Source organism: Lepidochelys kempii, chromosome 3, assembly GCF_965140265.1.
Source record: "Lepidochelys kempii isolate rLepKem1 chromosome 3, rLepKem1.hap2, whole genome shotgun sequence".
Classification (NCBI taxonomy): domain Eukaryota; kingdom Metazoa; phylum Chordata; order Testudines; family Cheloniidae; genus Lepidochelys; species Lepidochelys kempii.
In genome coordinates, this window is record NC_133258.1 from 30,616,362 (window position 1) to 30,636,257 (window position 19,896).

The 19,896-nt window shown below is 48.5% G+C and overlaps 2 protein-coding genes across 9 annotated transcripts in view; one reads left to right on the forward strand and one right to left on the reverse strand.

Annotated features, from left to right (window-relative positions):
* Positions 1–19,896, forward strand: part of CYS1 (cystin 1) — a 46,316-nt gene that overhangs the window by 9,101 nt on the left and 17,319 nt on the right. For 3 of the 8 annotated variants that reach the window (XM_073336034.1, XM_073336037.1, XM_073336032.1), the window contains exon 2: positions 9,889–9,944. In XM_073336034.1, coding sequence (XP_073192135.1) covers positions 9,889–9,944 — 56 coding nt within the window. Of the gene's footprint in view, positions 1–7,159; positions 7,485–8,246; positions 8,361–9,888; positions 9,945–13,772; positions 13,868–15,754; positions 15,985–19,896 lie in introns of those variants that run through there. The other 5 variants (XM_073336031.1, XM_073336030.1, XM_073336036.1 and 2 more) reach the window with 4 other exon arrangements.
* LOC140908589 (uncharacterized) lies at positions 17,572–19,645 on the reverse strand. Its single transcript, XM_073336028.1, has 2 exons — positions 18,719–19,645; positions 17,572–18,130 (listed from the first exon to the last, which is right to left on the reverse strand). Exons 1-2 carry the CDS (start codon positions 19,299–19,301, stop codon positions 17,610–17,612), a joined length of 1,104 nt encoding a protein of 367 aa, XP_073192129.1. The 5' UTR covers positions 19,302–19,645; the 3' UTR covers positions 17,572–17,609.

A 19,896-nucleotide genomic window follows, 5' to 3' on the forward strand; every position in this document is an offset into this window, starting at 1 on the left:
ACATTAACCCACATAAAACGTTAATGTAAGTTACCTGCTGCATGTGCACCATACAAATTACAACTAACATGAGCACACCAGGGTGGAGTTAGATTTCATTCTATGTCTATTCCATGCCATACTCGATGAGACATCTCATGCCATATGACCTGAACTGCTGCTAAGATCGTATCCTTCTCCTGGTCACTCTGACCATGTCATCTTGCCTGTCTGGGATGAATTGAGAGCAGACAGAAGTGTGGGGAGAGACCTGAAGGTGTAGACTATACCTTCCTCTCTTTTCAGTTTCCCAGAGCTTTTCTTGAGGCAGTAGATTACAGAGTAGTAGATACCTACATATACTAATACGCATTTCTCTTCGGAAACAAGTGTTGCTGCTGAAAGAGGTCCTTACAGAAGGTAGCATAGGTGCTGGGGGTGCTGTAGTACCCTCTGGCTTGAAGTGGTTTCCATCATATAAAGGGTTTACAGTTTGGTTCAGTGGCTCTCAGCACCCCCATTATACAAATTGTTCCAGCACCCCTGGAAGGCAGCAGCTAATTTTGCTTTGTGAAGCAGGTTTTACTAACCAGAGACAGTCCTGATGACTAATTAATTCTCTCTTCCGCCCACATAACATGTACAGCTCACAGTGTGGAGGAGTTAGCCACAGGGGGAAAAATCTGTTGTATAAGTTAAACACACCCTTAAAACATCCAGCATCCTCCTGCCTAGAAAAATGTTGGAAACTGGGAATGTTGGCTACATTCTCCCAGAGCTAAGAGCAGAGTCAAATGCCCCTAGAAGTGTATATTCCCATTCAGTGCTCATGATTAAGGCTATCCCTACACTGCAAACCTTACAGTGGCACAGCTGTTCCACTACGGCAGGGCCGCTGTAAGGCACTTGGTGTAACTGCTCTTTGCTGGCAAAAAAGAGCTCTCCTGCCGACAAAATAAAACCACCCCCCAACAAGGTGGGTGGTAGCTTTGTCAGCGGGAGAGCATCCCCCGCGGACAAAGTGCTGTCCAGACTGGCACTTTTCATCAGTAAAAGAAGTTATTTTTTTCACACCCAAGTGACAAAAGTTTTACCAATGAAAGTGCAGTGTAGACATGGCCTAATACTGTTGTTGGAATAAAGTGCTCATTGCAGCTTTACCACTGGGGGCGAGATTCATACCTGCTTGTGCAAGGAGCTGCACCCTCTCTGTCCACCAAGGGAGGGATTCAGCCTGAGGGAGAGCAGCCCGTGTTTTCAGTACTGCCTTCTCACAGGCGTTACTGCAGGGGATGCCAGCTTTGTGCTATTGTGGGGCAAGTCACAGGGCCCTTCTGCTCCCCATCCCTGAACAGTGCTGTCTATTCTTTGGGTGCTATTCTGGTCCTCTGTAGTGGAAGGGATGATGTGATGTGAGACTGTCTTCCTTCCGCGGCCCTGCACCAGGAGTTCAGCGGGGATGGCTATGGCCCTTTGTGTCTAATGAGAATCTCCTGCATGCTAAGATGGTATGTTCCACAGCAGCAGAGATAGGAAGGGTTACTCTGGTTCTCCACTCTGAGATACAGCTTCCTGTCAGACCATGGGTGCCGACTCCATGGGTGCTCCGGGCTCAAACATGCACTGAAAAAAAAAAGAAGGTTCTCAGCACCCGCAGGGCCAGATTAATCTTTTGTGGGCCCTGGTGCCTGGACTGTGGCCCCATCCCCAGCTCCGCCCATGCTCTGCCCTGAGCCCTGCTTCCATTTGCCCTCTTCCTTCCCCCCCCCCCCAGCCCAGAGGCCTTGCCTGTGCTCTGCCTGAGGCCACACCCCTGCTCGGCCTCTTCCACCCAAGGCACCACCCACCACTCAAACCAGCGGGGGAGAGGGGGAGGCAGAGAGGAGAACCCACCGGCAAAACCAAAAGTCAGCACCTGGGTGTCAGACTGCTCCTTACACCATTCCCACCAATACGTCGTCCCTTTGGAGAGTCAGGGGAGAGCAGGTTTCTCTTTTCTTCAATAAATTGTGTAGATGGTGCCAAAGTACCAGAGCAAATTCTCAATTTCTCCACACAACCCTGCCGATGGGCCTCTCGCTGACTCATGCGACTGCTTCGTATTAGTCTAGGAAGTCTTCTCAGTCATAGAATCATAGAATATGAGGGTTGGAAGGGACCTCAGGAGGTCATCTAGTCCAAACCCCTGCTCAAAGCAGGACCAATCCCCAACTAAATCATCCCAGCCAGGGCTTTGTCAAACCTGACCTTAAAAACTTCTAAGGAAGGAGATTCTACCACCTCCCAAGGTAACGCATTCCAGTGTTTCACCACCCTCCTAGTGAAAAAGTTTTTCCTAATATCCAACCTAAACCTCCCCCACTGCAACTTGAGACCATTACTCCTTGTCCTGTCATCTTCTACCACTGAGAATAGTCTAGAACCATCCTCTTTGGAACCACCTCTCAGGTAGTTGAAAGCAGCTATCAAATCCCCCCTCATTCTTCTCTTCTGCAGACTAAACAATCCCAGTTCTCTCAGCCTCTCCTCATAAGTCATGTGTTCCAGACCCCTAATCATTTTTGTTGCCCTTCGCTGGACTCTCTCCAATTTTTCCACATCCTTCTTGTAGTGTGGGGCCCAAAACTGGACACAGTACTCCAGATGAGGCCTCACCAATGGCGAATAGAGGGGAACGATCACGTCCCTCGATCTGCTGGCTATGCCCCTACTTATACATCCCAAAATGCCATTGGCCTTCTTGGCAACAAGGGCACACTGTTGACTCATATCCAGCTTCTCGTCCACTGTCACCCCTAGGTCCTTTTCCGCAGAACTGCTGCCTAGCCATTCGGTCCCTAGTCTGTAGCAGTGCATTGGATTCTTCCGTCCTAAGTGCAGGACCCTGCACTTATCCTTGTTGAACCTCATTAGATTTCTTTTGGCCCAATCCTCCAATTTGTCTAGGTCCCTCTGTATCCTATCCCTCCCCTCCAGCGTATCTACCACTCCTCCCAGTTTAGTATCATCCGCAAATTTGCTGAGAGTGCAATCCACACCATCCTCCAGATCATTTATGAAGATACTGAACAAAACCGACCCCAGGACCGACCCTTGGGGCACTCCACTTGATACCGGCTGCCATCTAGACATGGAGCCATTGATCCCTATCCATTGAGCCTGATAATCTAGCCAACTTTCTACCCACCTTATAGTGCATTCATCCAGCCCATACTTGTTTAACTTGCTGACAAGAATACTGTGGGAGACCGTGTCAAAAGCTTTGCTAAAGTCAAGAAACAATACATCCACTGCTTTCCCTTCATCCACAGAACCAGTAATCTCATCATAGAAGGCGATTAGATTAGTCAGGCATGACCTTCCCTTGGTGAATCCATGCTGACTGTTCCTGATCACTTTCCTCTCGTGTAAGTGCTTCAGGATTGATTCCTTGAGGACCTGCTCCATGATTTTTCCGGGGACTGAGGTGAGGCTGACTGGCCTGTAGTTCCCAGGATCCTCCTTCTTCCCTTTTTTAAAGATGGGCACCACATTAGCCTTTTTCCAGTCGTCCAGGACTTCCCCCGATCGCCATGAGTTTTCAAAGATAATGGCCAATGGCTCTGCAATCACAGCCGCCAACTCCTTTAGCACTCTCGGATGCAACGCATCCGGCCCCGTGGACTTGTGCACATCCAGCTTTTCCAAATAGTCCCTAACCACTTCTTTCTCCACAGAGAGCTGGCCACCTACTCCCCATGCTGTGTTGCCCAGTGCAGCAGTCTGGGAGCTGACCTTGTTAGTGAAGACAGAGGCAAAAAAAGCATTGAGTACATTAGCTTTTTCCACATCCTCTGTCACTAGGTTGCCTCCCTCATTCAGTAAGGGGCCCACACTTTCCTTGGCTTTCTTCTTGTTGCCAACATACCTGAAGAAACCCTTCTTGTTACTCTTAACATCTCTTGCTAGCTGCAGCTCCAGGTGCGATTTGGCCCTCCTGATTTCATTCCTACATGCCCAAGCAACATTTTTATACTCTTCCCTGGTCATTTGTCCAATCTTCCACTTCTTGTAAGCTTCTTTTTTATGTTTAAGATCCTCAAGGATTTCACTGTTAAGCCAAGCTGGTCGCCTGCCATATTTACTATTCTTTCAACACATCGGGATGGTTTGTCCCTGTAACCTCAATAGGGATTCTTTGAAATACAGCCAGCTCTCCTGGACTCCTTTCCCCCTCATGTTATTCCCCCAGGGGATGCTACCCAACAGTTCCCTGAGGGAGTCGAAGTCTGCTTTCCTGAAGTCCAGGGTCCGTATTCTGCTGCTTACCTTTCTTCCCTGTGTCAGAATCCTGAACTTGACCAACTCATGGTCACTGCCTCCCAGATACCCATCCACTTTTGCTTCCCCTACTAATTCTTCCCGGTTTGTGAGCAGCAGGTCAAGAGAAGCTCTCCCCCTAGTTGGCTTCTCCAGCACTTGCACCAGGAAATTGTCCCCTACATTTTCCAAAAACTTCCTGGATTGTCTGTGCACCGCTGTAGTGCTCTCCCAGTAGATATCAGGATGATTAAAGTCGCCCATGAGAACCAGGGCGTGCGATCTAGTAGCTTCTGCAAGTTGCCGGAAGAAAGCCTCATCCTCCTCATCCCCCTGGTCTGGTGGTCTATAGCAGACTCCTTCCACTACATCACTCTTGTTGCTCACACTTCTAAACTTAATCCAGAGACACTCAGGTTTTTCTGCAGTTTCGTACCGGAGCTCTGAGCAGTCATACCGCTCCCTTACATACAGTGCTACTCCCCCACCTTTTCTGCCCTGCCTGTCCTTCCTGAACAGTTTATAACCATCCATGACAGTACTCCAGTCATGTGAGTTATCCCACCACGTCTCTGTTATTCTAATCACGTCATAATTCCTTGCCTTCACCAGGACCTCCAGTTCTCCCTGCTTGTTTCCAAGGCTTTGTGCATTTGTATATAGGCACTTGAGATAACCTGCTGATCGCCCCTCATTCTCAGTATGAGGTAGGAGCCCTCCTCTCATAGACGTTCCTGCCTGTGCTTCCTCCCGGTATCCTGCTTGCCCACTTACCTCAGGGTTTTGGTCTCCTTCACCCGGTGAACCTAGTTTAAAGCCCTCCTCACTAGGTTAGCCAGCCTGCTCGCAAAGATGCTCTTCCCTCTCTTCGTTAGGTGGAGCCCATCTCTGCCCAGCACTCCTCCTTCATGGAACACCATCCCGTGGTCAAAGAATCCAAAGCCTTCTCTCCGACACCACCTGCGTAGCCATTCGTTGACTTCCACAATTCGACGGTCCCTACCCCGGCCTTTTCCTTCAATGGGGAGGATGGACGAGAACACCACTTGCGCCTCAAACTCCTTTATCCTTCTTCCCAGAGCCACGTAGTCCGCAGTGATCCGCTCAAGGTCATTCTCGGCAGTATCATTGGTGCCCACGTGGAGAAACAGGAAGGGGTAGCGATCCGAGGGCTTGATGAGTCTCGGCAGTCTCTCTGTCACATCGCGAATCTTAGCCCCTGGCAAGCAGCAGACTTCTCTGTTTTCCCGGTCAGGGCGGCAGATAGATGACTGAGTCCCCCTGAGGAGAGAGTCCCCGACCACCACCACCTGCCTCCTTCTCTTGGGAGTGGTGGTCGTGGAACCCCCAACCTCAGGACATCGCATCTCATGCCTTCCAACCAGCCGAGTCTCCTTCTGCTTTCTCCCCCGAGACGTATCATCTGGTCCACTCTCCGCAATGGTACCTGTGGAGAGAACATGAAAACGTTTACTTACCTGTGTCTGCGTTGCTGGTACCCGGACATTCCCCCTTCTTCTTCTGGAGGTCACATGTTGCCAAGCTTCTTCACTGGCCTCTTGGCTCTGCTGTGCAACCTGCTCTAAATCTTTAGAGCTTTGTGCCCGTAGAAGCATATCCTGACTTTTGTCCAGGAAATTCTCAGATTCTCGTATGCAACGCAGGGTCGATATCTGTTGCTCCAGACCTTCAATCTTCTCTTCCAATATGGATACTAGCTTGCACTTTGTACAGACAAAGTCGCGTCTGTCCTGTGGAAGAAAGACAAACATGGCACATCCAGTGCAGGTCACAATAGCTGAACACCCCCACTCCATATCATCTTTCTACTATGAGCTTCCTCAGAGAAGCTGGCAAGATGTAAGCCTCACTGGGCTCACCCCAGGCGAACTCCCAGGCAAACTCCTGCTGTGTGCTGCTCTGCTGTTCCCCGCTGCTCAGCTGGTCCGCCGCCGCTCAGCTGGTTCGCTGAGCTCTGGCTATTTTTAAACAGCCAGGCTTCCCTGAAACATACAAACAGACACTCCCAATACCCGCCACCCGGAGGCTACCACCCAATCAGGCACTCGCTCAGGCTTTCAAACTGCCCTCCCAGCAAACACACACTCGGATACTCACTCAGCAAACACACACTCGGATACTCACCAATCCCAGGCAAACTTCAAACAGAGCATTGCAAAACAAACAAAAAAACAAAACAAAAAACTTTAACTTTCCGGTGGCCTGTATGAAAGAAGCTGGGGCCGGATTTGTAAAGATCTTTAGACACCTAAAGATCTTTACAGGTCTGGCCCTTGGTTGCTAATGGACTAGTGCCACCATCACCAAAGCCACCATCACCCAACTGCCTACTTTGTAAACAGCTATAACAGAGAGGCCAAGGATTTGCAAAGTCACAGGTACCACACATCCGTCCCAGCCTCGAGGCAGCCATTACTCACAACTTATCTGCACACACTTTTTTCACTGGTGTAACTAAATCAGTATAAAAAACAGCTGTAGTGAAGTCAGTGTAATCCCCTCGCATGGACTCAGCTATATCCACATGGAACTGCCTTCAGGCTAGGGGGTTGCACAGATCTAACTGAATTGGGGTTGAGCTCAATTTAGTTAACTTGGTGGAAACCAGTATGTAGAGCAGCCCTTACTGGACTGGAATTAAACAGGTGGCTAAGGGTATGTGTGATTACACTATCAGGGTAGCCGTGTTAGTCTGTATCCACAAAAATAACAGGGAGTCCGGTGGTACCTTAAAGACTAACAGATTTATTTGGGCATAAGCTTTCGTGGGTAAAAAAAACCACTTCTTCAGATGCATTGGAGTAAAAATTACAGAAGCAGGTATTATACTGACACATGAAGAGAAGGGAGTTACCTCACAAGTGGAGAACCAGTGTTGACATTCCTGGACATTCTATAACAAATTTAAAAGTAGATTCCTGGACATTCTGTAACAGATTTAAAAGTAGCTATATTTGAACAAAAAAACTTTCAGAAACAGACTTCAAAGAGAAACTGCAGAACTAAAATTCATTTGCAAATTTAACACCATTAATTTGGGCTTGAATAGGGACTGAGAGTGGCTGGCTCACTACAAAAGCAGCTTTGCCTTTCCTGGAATTGACAGCTCCTCATCTATTGTTGGGAGTGGACTACATCCCTCCTGATCGAATTGGCCCTGTCAACACTGGTTCTCCACTTGTGAGGTAACTCCCTTCTCTTCATGTGTCAGTATAATAATACCTGCTTCTGTAATTTTCACTCCATGCATCTGAAGAAGTGGGTTTTTTTACCCATGAAAGCTTATGCCCAAATAAATCTGTTAGTCCTTAAGGTGCTACTGGACTCCCTGTTGTTTTTATGATTACACTGCAATCACGGCGTGTGAGTGTAGCTCAAATGGCCATAATGCTAGCTGGGCTAATCTAGCTAGCTTGGGCACCAGAACAGTTGTGCAGTGCCCGCTTCAGCGTGGGTTAGTCCTGTGAGTAAACTACCCACGCTTCTGGGCAGGTTTGTACAGCCCGTGCTTCTGCAGCTTCACTGTTCAGGTACCCAGGCTAGCTAGATTAAAGGTACAAGTGCTGCAGTGGCACAGTGTAGACACCTACTGCAGCGACAGAAAGGGTGGTTCCATTGCTGTAGGAGTGGAGGGGTGGGCTCCCCTCGATCTAGCGGCATCTACAGAGGGGGTGAGTCGCCCTGTGCCGCACAGGGCATGACATTTCTCACAGTCCTAGGTCAAGCTAACGTTTTAGCTGTAGACCAGGCCTAAAGGTAGCTCAGGTTTGTCTCCCTGAGCTGCAGTCCCACCCACTGTAGGCATACCCTCATGTAAGGTGCTGCACCCCATTGAGTAATCTCTCAAGCTATCTCGGCCTGAAAAAGCCAAGCAAAGCTGAATCACAGACTGTAAGCTGGGCAGGAGGCTTTAATGTAATGCTATATATTTTTTTTCCCCTTTGCAGTCTCATTTTTCCAAGGAAGGCCTTTTCTCTTTCTTTCTCTGGAGACAAAGCTACTTTTTCATTTTCCTGCAAAGAAAATAAAAGCCAAGGCCAAAGTCTGCTCACCTTATGCAGGTTTGTCCATTTCATGTCAGCTGGACCCTTCCCCTGAATCAGGGTAACTCCTGGGAAACAGGGTTGGCCGATTCAGGACCAATATTTAAAAAAATTAAATTAAAAATTCAAATTAGCCTGGCTGGGTGTGATTGTTATTGGAAGCCACCCTCCTGTGAGAGCAAAAAGACAGAAGGAATTGGGGTGAGGATCCCTCAAGGAGCAGGTGCTAGTTCTGGAAGCCCTGTGCATTGATTGAAGTGACAACAGGGCATGTGGGGAGGAATCACTAGAAACACAGGCAGCTCAGAGAGACAGGGCCTCTGCTTCAATGGTATTGATTCTCCCAGGATCCATTTAGATTCCTGGGGACCCCAGGATTTAGGCACTGGCCCTACAGCCTGTTCCATAGGGGAGCAAACCCTGGCCCCGCACAGAACAAGTGGGAACCTTGCAGAGATTTCCTTCCCTTTGTCCTTCCTTGTAGGTTTCCTGTGGAGGATGGGGCTCCAGTCTCTCTCTAATTAAAGAAAAGATGAACTGAGAATGGGAAACACTACCACCCCCATTTCGTTTCTTGTCTCACTGAAAACATGAACAGTCAGCGTAGCCTTCTTCCTGCAATCACTGTGCGACGAACACTCTGTAACAGCAAATCTGCATAGTCAGTAACACGGATGGAAGTGCTTCCATTTAAAAAAAAAATAAATGGAAATGCACTGTGAGACTGCAGCATTGCAGAGGGTGTTCTGTACTACTCCTGCATTCCTTGGTTCCACCCTACTCTCCACTTGCTCTTTGCAGTAACATCCCCAAAACGTATATTAACCAAAGCAGGAAAACAAGGAGAAAAAATATTTGTAAGTGGGATTTCCCCTCACTTGCATCCAGTGTCCTTTTAAATTGCTTTAATTTAAAAATTAAAGCTTTTCATGAAGATTTCTGTAAGCCAAGTTTCATGCTTTGACAGAAAATGAATGTTGGGCCTGGGCCAAGATTTCTAAGGGTCCCAGATAAAAGTCAGCTCTCACCAAGACAGTCGGTGCCAGCAAGGGGCACAGCGATACCAACTGTAACTACAAGTGCCAGTTGTAGGAGCAATTCCTGGTTTGTACGTGGTGGGAAGTGCTTCTCCTCAGGGATATGTTCAGACTAGTCAGATGAGAAGAATCAGGGCATCTTTCTTTTAACTTCTCTTTAATACATCACCACTCTAGGCCTCAATTTACTCATCTTTGAACTAGGCATTATAATGTTCACCTGCCTCACAGGGAAATTAGGAAGCTTAATTAGTTAATGTTTAATGATTTCAGATCTGCAGATCAAAGACAGCCAGGCTCCTTAGATGCTGAAGGTGACCTAGCGAGGCTTTTATAACTAAAAAACAACAGGCCTGTTTCTTACATCTTGGGCACCTCGATTGCCTTCATTGAGGTTGCATAGAATGCTAAGGCAGAGCCAACGTGGCTCTGCACATGCAAAGGTAGCTATATATTTGCAAATGTTTTATTTCAAATATGACAGCACTGCTCCGTTTATTCTTTTCTAGGCCTCCTTAACAAGAAGTACACAGGACCCAGAGAACAACAACAACTCCGCGAGTGAGTAAGTAGCATTCAGTGTGACATTTGACAGAAAGGTACATCTTCCTTTCACATTACATCTTTAGCATCAGGGTGTGACAGTAGCAAATCATTTTATCACATATTGTGTGTCTCAGGGTAGAGAAGGCCCCTTCCTCTTCTGTACCCCACCACACGTCCCTTTGGAGCCCCCACACCCTCACTGCTGCTTCCCAAGTACCTCAGGTTAAAGCCCTAACTGAAGAAGGAAGGGGACAGTCTTGGTAAGTGATGAATTGTTGGCTAGTAAAGTTTGTGAAAATAAGCCTGAAAAAGGTAGAAATGATTTGTTTAAAGCAGCTCAGTGTAGCTTGCAAACTTAACACCATCAAATTAGGCCTGAATAAAGACTGGGAGTGACTGGGTCACTACAAAAAGTAATTTTCCCTTTGTTGATACTCACCCCTTCTTGTCAACTGTTGAGAATGGGCCACATCCACCCTAATTTAATTGGCCTCGTTAGCATTGACCCCCCACTTGGTAAGGCAACTCCCTTTTTTTCATGTGCTGTGTATTTATACCTGCCTACTGTATTTTCCACTCCATGCATCTGATGAAGTGGGTTCTAGCCCACGAAAGCTTATGCTCAAATAAATTGGTTAGTCTCTAAGGTGCCACAAGTACTCCTTTTCTTTTTGCGGATACAGACTAACACGGCTGCTACTCTGAAAGATCTCAGAGAATTTAAGGCCAGAAGGATACCAGATCATCTAGTCTGACCTCCTGTATGTCACAGGCCACCAACACCAGACAGCACCTGCACACTAGATCCAACAAATGAAATGAGGTCGAAGTATCACAGCCCACCAGAGACTAGACTGTTGTGTGCCACAGGCAGAGAATAGGATGGACTGAGGTGCACCAGTGCACAAGGCCCTGCAATGGGAACTTCTGCAGGGAGGGCATGAGATGGGAGTAGAGGTTGTAATGGATGCATGTGGAAGGGAGCAGAGATCAGCAGGAAGAGAAGACTATCCCTGCACACCTCCTAGGTACACATGAGGAGGGCTCCTGTGCTGTGAATATCTGGAGGTCTGCAGGAAAGGGGAGTGGAGTCAGAAGAAATTCCACACACACACTCCCCTGCACCCCACAGGACATGTTCCCTTAGGAGAGCCAAGTTTCAGCTGGAGCACAGCACTGAGTTTCAGTCCTGGACACTCTGGGGTGCAGAAGAAGGGAGATGGGTCATGTGGCCTTCGGAAGGTCCTCATCCTTAGGACGAGCAATCCATTGGACCTTCCAGCGTCTGGACAGGGCCCTGGGGAGGAAGCGTGATATAGGGAGTAGTGCACTAGACCAGGGCACAGGAGACGTGATCAATTCCTGGCTCACTCACAGGCTTCCCGGGTAATCAGAAAAACCTCCAGTCTGTAAATGGGCTGATAACCTTTCCTCTGTAAAGCGGTGATAAAGCTTTGAGAACAGAGGCTGCTAATAAGGAGTTTCGAGAGGGAGTTTGGAAGGTGAGTGGAAAGGGTACGAGGTACACTTGCCATTCTTTAAAACCTTTAAACTAAACTATAATCAAAACTTCTTGATTTAAACAAAAAACCCTATCATTAACCTAGGTAGCTGTAGGAAAGAATGCAGGCAGAAGCCCAGCAGCAGAGTGGGGGCTATCCTGTTTATTGCACTCAGTGTAGCATGTATGATTACCTGCCTGTGGGCGGGTGGTGTATGTGTGCATTTGGTGCAAGGAGCTCCTGGTCCTCAGAGACTGTGTACGGGTTTTGGAGGCCAGGGTGGTGGAACTGGTGGAGCTAAGGGAGGCAGAGAAGTATGCTGATGAGGCTTTCCGGGACACTGTAGATTTGTCCCACCTCTGGTCAGACAGCCCCTGAGCTGTTAAGGAGGATGAAAGGCCCAGAGAAGGAGAGCAGTCAACTGGAACAGAGGGAAACCTTCCCATAGTTGGGACCCTCCTTCCAGATGATGTTGGGGTCTCCTCTCGCACTGAGGTTACCTCTCCGGGGGAGGGAACTCCAGTCATTAGGAAAAGACAGGTGTTAGTAATGGGAGATTTGATCATTAGAAACATAGCTGGCTGGGTTTGTGATGACTGGGAGAACCATATGGTGACTTGCCTGCCTGGTTTGAAGGTTGCGGATCTCTCGAGGCATCTAGATAGACTTATGTGTAGTGCTGGGGAGGAGCCGGTGGTCATGGTACATGTAGGTACCAATGACATAGGGAAGGGTAGGAGAGACGTCCTGGAGGCCAAATTTAGGCTGCTAGGAAAGAGACTGAAATCCAGGACCTCTATGGTGGCATTCTCAGAAATGCTTCCAGTTCCAGGCGCAGGGCCAGGTAGGCAGGCAGAGCTTCAGAGTCTCAATGCATGGATGAGACGATGGTGTAGAGGAGGGGTTTAGATTTATTAGGAACTGGGGAAACTTTTGGGATAGGGGGAGCCTATACAGGAAGGATGGGCTCCACCTAAACCAAAGTGGATCCCGACTGCTGGCACTTAACGTTAAAAAGGTTGCAGAGCAATTTTTAAACTAAGAGATGGGGGAAAGCCAGTTGCTGTAAAGGCGCACGCGGATCGGACAGAGACTTCTCTTAGAGGAGAGTCTATTGATAGAGATTTGCTAGGTTTTAGTCAGGAGGTGAGGATGGAAGAGGATAAAGTATGGGCCAGATCAGACGAGAAACATTCACATAAAGAATCTGACACCTCAGAAAAGGGCAGACAAATAAACAGTGACAAGTTTTTAAAGTGCTTGTACACAAGTGCTAGAAGTCTAAATAATAAGATGGGTGAACTAGAGTGCCTTGTGTTAAAGGAGGATATTGACATAATAGGCATCACAGAAACCTGGTGCAGTGAGGACAATCAATGGGACACAATCATTCCGGGGTACAAAATATATCAGAAGGACAGAACAGGTCGTGCGGGGGCGGGGGGGGGGGGCGGGGGGAGAGTGGCACTATATGTGAAAGAAAATGTAGAATCAAATGAAATAAAAATCTTAAATGAATCCACATTCTGCATAGAATCTCTATGGATAGTAATTCCATGCTCTAATAAGAATATAACAGTAGGGATCTACTATGGACCACCTGACCAGGACAGTGGTCGTGACGATGAAATGCTAAGGGAGATTAGAGAGGCTATCAAAATAAAAAACTCAATAATAGTGGGGGATTTCAGTTATCCCCATATTGACTGTGTACATGTCACCTCAGGACGGGATGCAGAGACAAAATTTCTCGATACTTTAAATGGCTGCTTCTTGGAGCAGCTGGTACAGGAACCCACAAGGGGAGAGGCAACTCTCGATCTAGTCCTGAGGGGAGCGCAGGATCTGGTCCAAGAGGTAACTATAACAGGATTGCTTGGAAATAGTGACCATAATATAATAACATTTAATATTCCTGTGATGGGAAGAACATGTCAACAGCCCAACACTGTGGCATTTAATTTCAGAACGGGGAACTATGCAAAAATGAGGACGTTAGTTAAACAAAAATTAAAAGGTACAGTGACTAGAGTGAAATCCCTGCAAGCTGCATGGACACTTTTCAAAAGCACCATAATAGAGGCTCAACTTAAATGTATACCCCAATTAAAAAACACAGTAAAAGAACTAAAAAAGAGCTACCGTGGCTTAACAACCATGTAAAAGAAGCAGTGAGAGATAAAAAGGCATCTTTTAAAAAGTGGAAGTCAAATCCTAGTGAGGTAACTAGAAAAGAGCATAAACACTGCCAAATTAAATGTAAAAATGTAATAAGAAAAGCCAAAAAGAAGTTTTAAGAACAGCTAGCCAAAAACTCAAAAGGTAATAACAAAATGTTTTTTAAGTACATCAGAAGCAGGAAGCCTGCTAAACAACCAGTGGGGCCCTGGATGATCGAGATACAAAAGGAGCACTTAAAGTCATCGCAGAGAAACTAAGGGTATGTCTACACTACGAAATTAGGTTGAATTTATAGAAGTCGGTTTTTTAGAAATCGGTTTTATATATTCGAGTGTGTGTGTCCCCACAGAAAATGCTCTAAGTGCATTAAGTGCATTAACTCGGCGGAGCGCTTCCACAGTACCGAGGCAAGCGTCGACTTCCGGAGCGTTGCACTGTGGGTAGCTATCCCACAGTTCCCGCAGTCTCCGCTGCCCATTGGAATTCTGGGTTGAGATCCCAATGCCTGATGGGGCTAAAACATTGTCGCGGGTGGTTCTGGGTACATATCGTCAGGCCCCCGTTCCCTCCCTCCCCCCGTGAAAGCAAGGGCAGACAATCATTTCGCGCCTTTTTTCCTGAGTTACCTGTGCAGACGCCATACCACGGCAAGCATGGAGCCCGCTCAGGTAACCGTCACCCTATGTCTCCTGGGTGCTGGCAGACGCGGTACGGCATTGCTACACAGTAGCAGCAACCCCTTGCCTTGTGGCAGCAGACGGTACAGTACGACTGGTAGCCGTCATCGTCATGTCTGAGGTGCTCCTGGTCGCCTCTGTGAGGTCGATCAGGAGCGCCTGGGCAGACATGGGCGCAGGGACTAAATTTGGAGTGACTTGAGCAGGTCATTCTCTTTAGTCCTGCAGTCAGTCCTATTGAACCGTCTTATGGTGAGCGGGCAGGCGATACGGACTGCTAGCAGTCGTACTGTACCATCTTCTGCCAAGCAGCCATGAGATGTGGATGGCATGCAGTCCTTCTGCACCGTCTGCTGCCAGCCAAAGATGTAAAAGATAGATGGAGTGGATCAAAACAAGAAATAGACCAGATTTGTTTTGTACTCATTTGCTTCCCCCCCTCCCCTGTCTAGGGAACTCATTCTTCTAGATCACACTGCAGTCACTTACAGAGAAGGTGCAGCGAGGTAAATCTAGACATGTATCAATCAGAGGCCAGGCTAACCTTCTTGTTCCAATAAGGACAATAACTTAGGTGCACCATTTCTTATTGGAACCCTCCGTGAAGTCCTGCCTGAAATACTCCTTGATGTAAAGCCACCCCCTTTGTTGATTTTAGCTCCCTGAAGCCAACCCTGTAAGCGCCCCTCCCAGCGTCAGAGCAATGGCAAACAATCGGGCATCTGAGAGTGCTGTCCAGAGCACTCACAATGGAGCACTCTGATGGGGCTAAAACATTGTCGCAGGTGGTTCTGGGTACGTGTCGTCAGGCCCCCGTTCCCTCCCTCCCTCCGTGAAAGCAAGGGCAGACAATCGTTTCGCGCCTTTTTTCATGAGTTACCTGTGCAGACACCATACCACGGCAAGCATGGAGCCAGCTCAGGTAACCGTCACCCTATGTCTCCTGGGTGCTGGCAGACGCAGTACGGCTTTGCTGCACAGTAGCAGCAACCCATTGCCTTCTGGCAGCAGACGGTGCAATACGATTGGTAGTCGTCCTCGTCGTGTCCGAGGTGCTCCTGGCCACGTCGGCTGGGAGCGCCTGGGCAGACATGGGCGCAGGGACTAAATTTGGAGTGACTTGACCAGGTCATTCTCTTTAGTCCTGCAGTCCTATTGAACCGTCTTATGGTGAGCGGGCAGGCGATACGGACTGCTAGCAGTCGTACTGTACCATCTTCTGCCAGGCAGGCAAGAGATGAGGATTGCTAGCAGTCGTATTGTACCATCTTATGCCAGGCAGGCAAGAGATGAAGATGGCTAGCAGTCGTACTGTACCATCTTCTGCCAAGCAGCCATGAGATGTGGATGGCATGCAGTCCTTCTGCACCGTCTGCTGCCAGCCAAAGATGTAAAAGATAGATGGAGTGGGTCAGAACAAGAAATAGACCAGATTTGTTTTGTACTCATTTGCCTCCTCCCCTGTCTAGATCACACTGCAGTCACTCACAGAGAAGGTGCAGCGAGGTAAATCTAGCCATGTATCAATCAGAGGCCAGGCTAATCTCCTTGTTCCAATAACAACGATAACTTAGGTGCACCATTTCTTATTGGAACCCTCCGTGCAGTCCTGCCTGAAATACTCCTTGATGTACAGGCACACCCTTTGTTGATTTTAGCTCCCTGAAGCCAACCCTGTAAGCCGTGTTGTCAGTCGCCCCTCCCTCCGTCAGAGCAACGGCAGACAATCGTTCCGCGCCTTTTTTCTGTGCGGACGCCATACCAAGGCAAGCATGGAGGCCGCTGAGCTCATTTTGGCAATTAGGAGCACATTAACCACCACACGCATTATCCAGCAGTATATGCAGCACCAGAACATGGCAACGCGATACTGGGCGAGGAGGCGACGTCAGCGCGGTCCCATGAGTGATCAGGACATGGACACAGATTTCTCTGAAAGCATGGGCCCTGACAATGCATGCATCATGGTGCTAATGGGGCAGGTTCATGCTGTGGAACGCCGATTCTGGGCTCGGGAAACAAGCACAGACTGGTGGGACCGCATAGTGTTGCAGGTCTGGGACGATTCCCAGTGGCTGCGAAACTTTCGCATGCGTAAGGGCACTTTCATGGAACTTTGTGACTTGCTTTCCCCTGCCCTGAAGCGCATGAATACCAAGATGAGAGCAGCCCTCACAGTTGAGAAGCGAGTGGCGATAGCCCTGTGGAAGCTTGCAACGCCAGACAGCTACCGGTCAGTTGGGAATCAATTTGGAGTGGGCAAATCTACTGTGGGGGCTGCTGTGATGCAAGTAGCTCACACAATCAAAGATCTGCTGATATCAAGGGTAGTGACCCTGGGAAATGTGCAGGTCATAGTGGATGGCTTTGCTGCAATGGGATTCCCTAACTGTGGTGGGGCTATAGACGGAACCCATATCCCTATCTTGGCACCGGAGCACCAAGCCGCCGAGTACATAAACCGCAAGGGGTACTTTTCGATAGTGCTGCAAGCTCTGGTGGATCACAAGGGACGTTTCACCAACATCAACGTGGGATGGCCGGGAAAGGTGCATGATGCTCGCATCTTCAGGAACTCTGGTCTGTTTCAAAAGCTGCAGGAAGGGACTTTATTCCCAGACCAGAAAATAATTGTTGGGGATGTTGAAATGCCTATATGTATCCTTGGGGACCCAGCCTACCCCTTAATGCCATGGCTCATGAAGCCGTACACAGGCAGCCTGGACAGTAGTCAGGAGCTGTTCAACTACAGGCTGAGCAAGTGCAGAATGGTGGTAGAATGTGCATTTGGACGTTTAAAGGCGCGCTGGCGCAGTTTACTGACTCGCTTAGACCTCAGCGAAACCAATATTCCCACTGTTATTACTGCTTGCTGTGTGCTCCACAATATCTGTGAGAGTAAGGGGGAGACGCTTATGGCGGGGTGGGAGGTTGAGGCAAATCGCCTGGCTGCTGGTTACGCGCAGCCAGACACCAGGGCGGTTAGAAGAGCACAGGAGGGCGCGGTATGCATCAGAGAAGCTTTGAAAACCAGTTTCATGACTGGCCAGGCTACGGTGTGAAAGTTCTGTTTGTTTCTCCTTGATGAAACCCCCCGCCCCTTGGTTCACTCTACTTCCCTGTAAGCTAACCACCCTCCTCGCCTCCCTTTAATCATTGCTTGCAGAGGCAATAAAGTCATTGCTGCTTCACAGTCATGCATTCGTTATTCATTCATCACACAAATAGGGAGATGACTACCAAGGTATCCCAGGAGGGGTGGTGGAGGAGGGAAGGACAAGGCCACACAGCACTTTAAGCACAGCACTTTAAAAGTTTACAACTTTAAAATTTATTGAATGACAGCCTTCTTTTTTTTGGGCAATCCTCTGTGGTGGAGTGGCTGGTTGGCCGGAGGCCCCCCCACCGCGTTCTTGGGCGTCTGGGTGTGGAGGCTATGGAACTTGGGGAGGAGGGCGGTTGGTTACAGAGGGGCAGCAGTGGCAGTCTGTGCTCCAGCTGCCTTTGCTGCAGCTCAACCATACACTGGAGCATACTGGTTTGGTCCTGCAGCAGCCTCAGCATTGAATCCTGCCTCCTCTCATCACGCTGCCGCCACATTTGAGCTTCAGCCCTGTCTTCAGCCCGCCACTTACTCTCTTCAGCCCTCCACCTTTCCTCCCGGTCATTTTGTGCTTTCCTGCACTCTGACATTATTTGCCTCCACGCATTCGTCTGTGCTCTGTCAGTGTGGGAGGACAGCATGAGCTCGGAGAACATTTCATCGCGAGTGCGGTTTTTTTTCTTTCTAAGCTTCACTAGCCTCTGGGAAGGAGAAGATCCTGTGATCATTGAAACACATGCAGCTGGTGGAGAAAAAAAAAGGGACAGCAGTATTTAAAAAGACACATTTTATAAAACAGTCGCTACACTCTTTCAGGGTAAACCTTGCTGTTAACATTACATACATAGCACATGTGCTTTCGTTACAAGGTCGCATTTTGCCTCCTCCCACCGCGTGACTACCCCCTCAACCTTCCCCCCTCCCTGTGGCTAACAGCAGGGAACATTTCTGTTTAGCCACAGGCAAACAGCCCAGCAGGAATGGGCTCCTCTGAGTGTCCCCTGAAGAAAAGCACTCTATTTCAACCAGGTGACCATGAATTATATCTCACTCTCCTGAGGATAACACAGAGAGATAAAGAACGGATTTTGGTTGAATGCCAGCAAACATACACTGCAATGCTTTGTTCTACAGTGATTCCCGAGTACGTGTTACTGGCCTGGAGTGGTAAAGTGTCCTACCATGAAGGACGAAATAAGGCTGCCCTCCCCAGAAACCTTTTGCAAAGGCTTTAGGACTACATCTAGGAGAACCGCAAATGCCAGGGCAAAGTAATCCTTTCACATGCTTGCTTTTAAACCATGTATAGTATTTTAAAAGGTACACTCACCAGAGGTCCCTTCTCCGCCTGCTGGGTCCAGGAGGCAGCCTTGGGTGGGTTCGGGGGGTACTGGCTCCAGGTCTAGGGTGAGAAACAGTTCCTGGCTGTCGGGAAAACCGGTTTCTCCGCTTGCTTGCTGTGAGCTATCTACAACCTCCTCCTCATCATCATCTTCTTCGTCCCCAAAACCTACTTCCGTATTGCCTCCATCTCCATTGAAGGAGTCAAACAACACGGCTGGGGTAGTGGTGGCTGAACCCCCTAAAATGGCATGCAGCTCATCATAGAAGCGGCATGTTTGGGGCTCTGACCCAGAGCGGCTGTTCGCCTCTCTGGTTTTCTGGTAGGCTTGCCTCAGCTCCTTCAGTTTCACGCGGCACTGCTTCGGGTCCCTGTTATGGCCTCTGTCCTTCATGCCCTGGGAGATTTTCACAAAGGTTTTGGCATTTCGAAAACTGGAACGGAGTTCTGATAGCACGGATTCCTCTCCCCAAACAGCGATCAGATCCCGTACCTCCCGTTCGGTCCATGCTGGAGCTCTTTTGCGATTCTGGGACTCCATCATGGTCACCTGTGCTGATGAGCTCTGCATGGTCACCTGCAGCTTGCCATGCTGGCCAAACAGGAAATGAGATTCAAAAGTTTGCGGTTCTTTTCCTGTCTACCTGGCCAGTGCATCTGAGTTGAGAGTGCTGTCCAGAGCGGTCAGAATGGAGCACTCTGGGATAGCTCCCGGAGGCCAATACCATCGAATTGTGTCCACAGTACCCCAAATTCGAGCCGGCAATGTCGATTTAAGCGCTAATCCACTTGTCAGGGGTGGAGTAAGGAAATCGATTTTAAGAGCCCTTTAAGTCGAAATAAAGGGCTTCATTGTGTGGACGGGTGCAGGTTTAAATCGATTTAACGCTGCTAAATTCGACCTAAAGTCCTAGTGTAGACCAGGGCTAAATGAATTCTTTGCTTCAGTCTTCACGGCTGAAGATGTTAGGGAGATTCCCAAACCTGAGCCATCTGTTGTATGTGACAAATCTGAGGAATTGTCACAGATTGAAGTGTCACTAGGGGAGGTTTTGGAATTAATTGAGAAACTTAACAGTAACAAGTCACCGGGACCAGATGGCATTCACTCAAGAGTTCTGAAAGAACTCAAATGTGAAATTTCGGAACTATTAACTGTGGTTTGT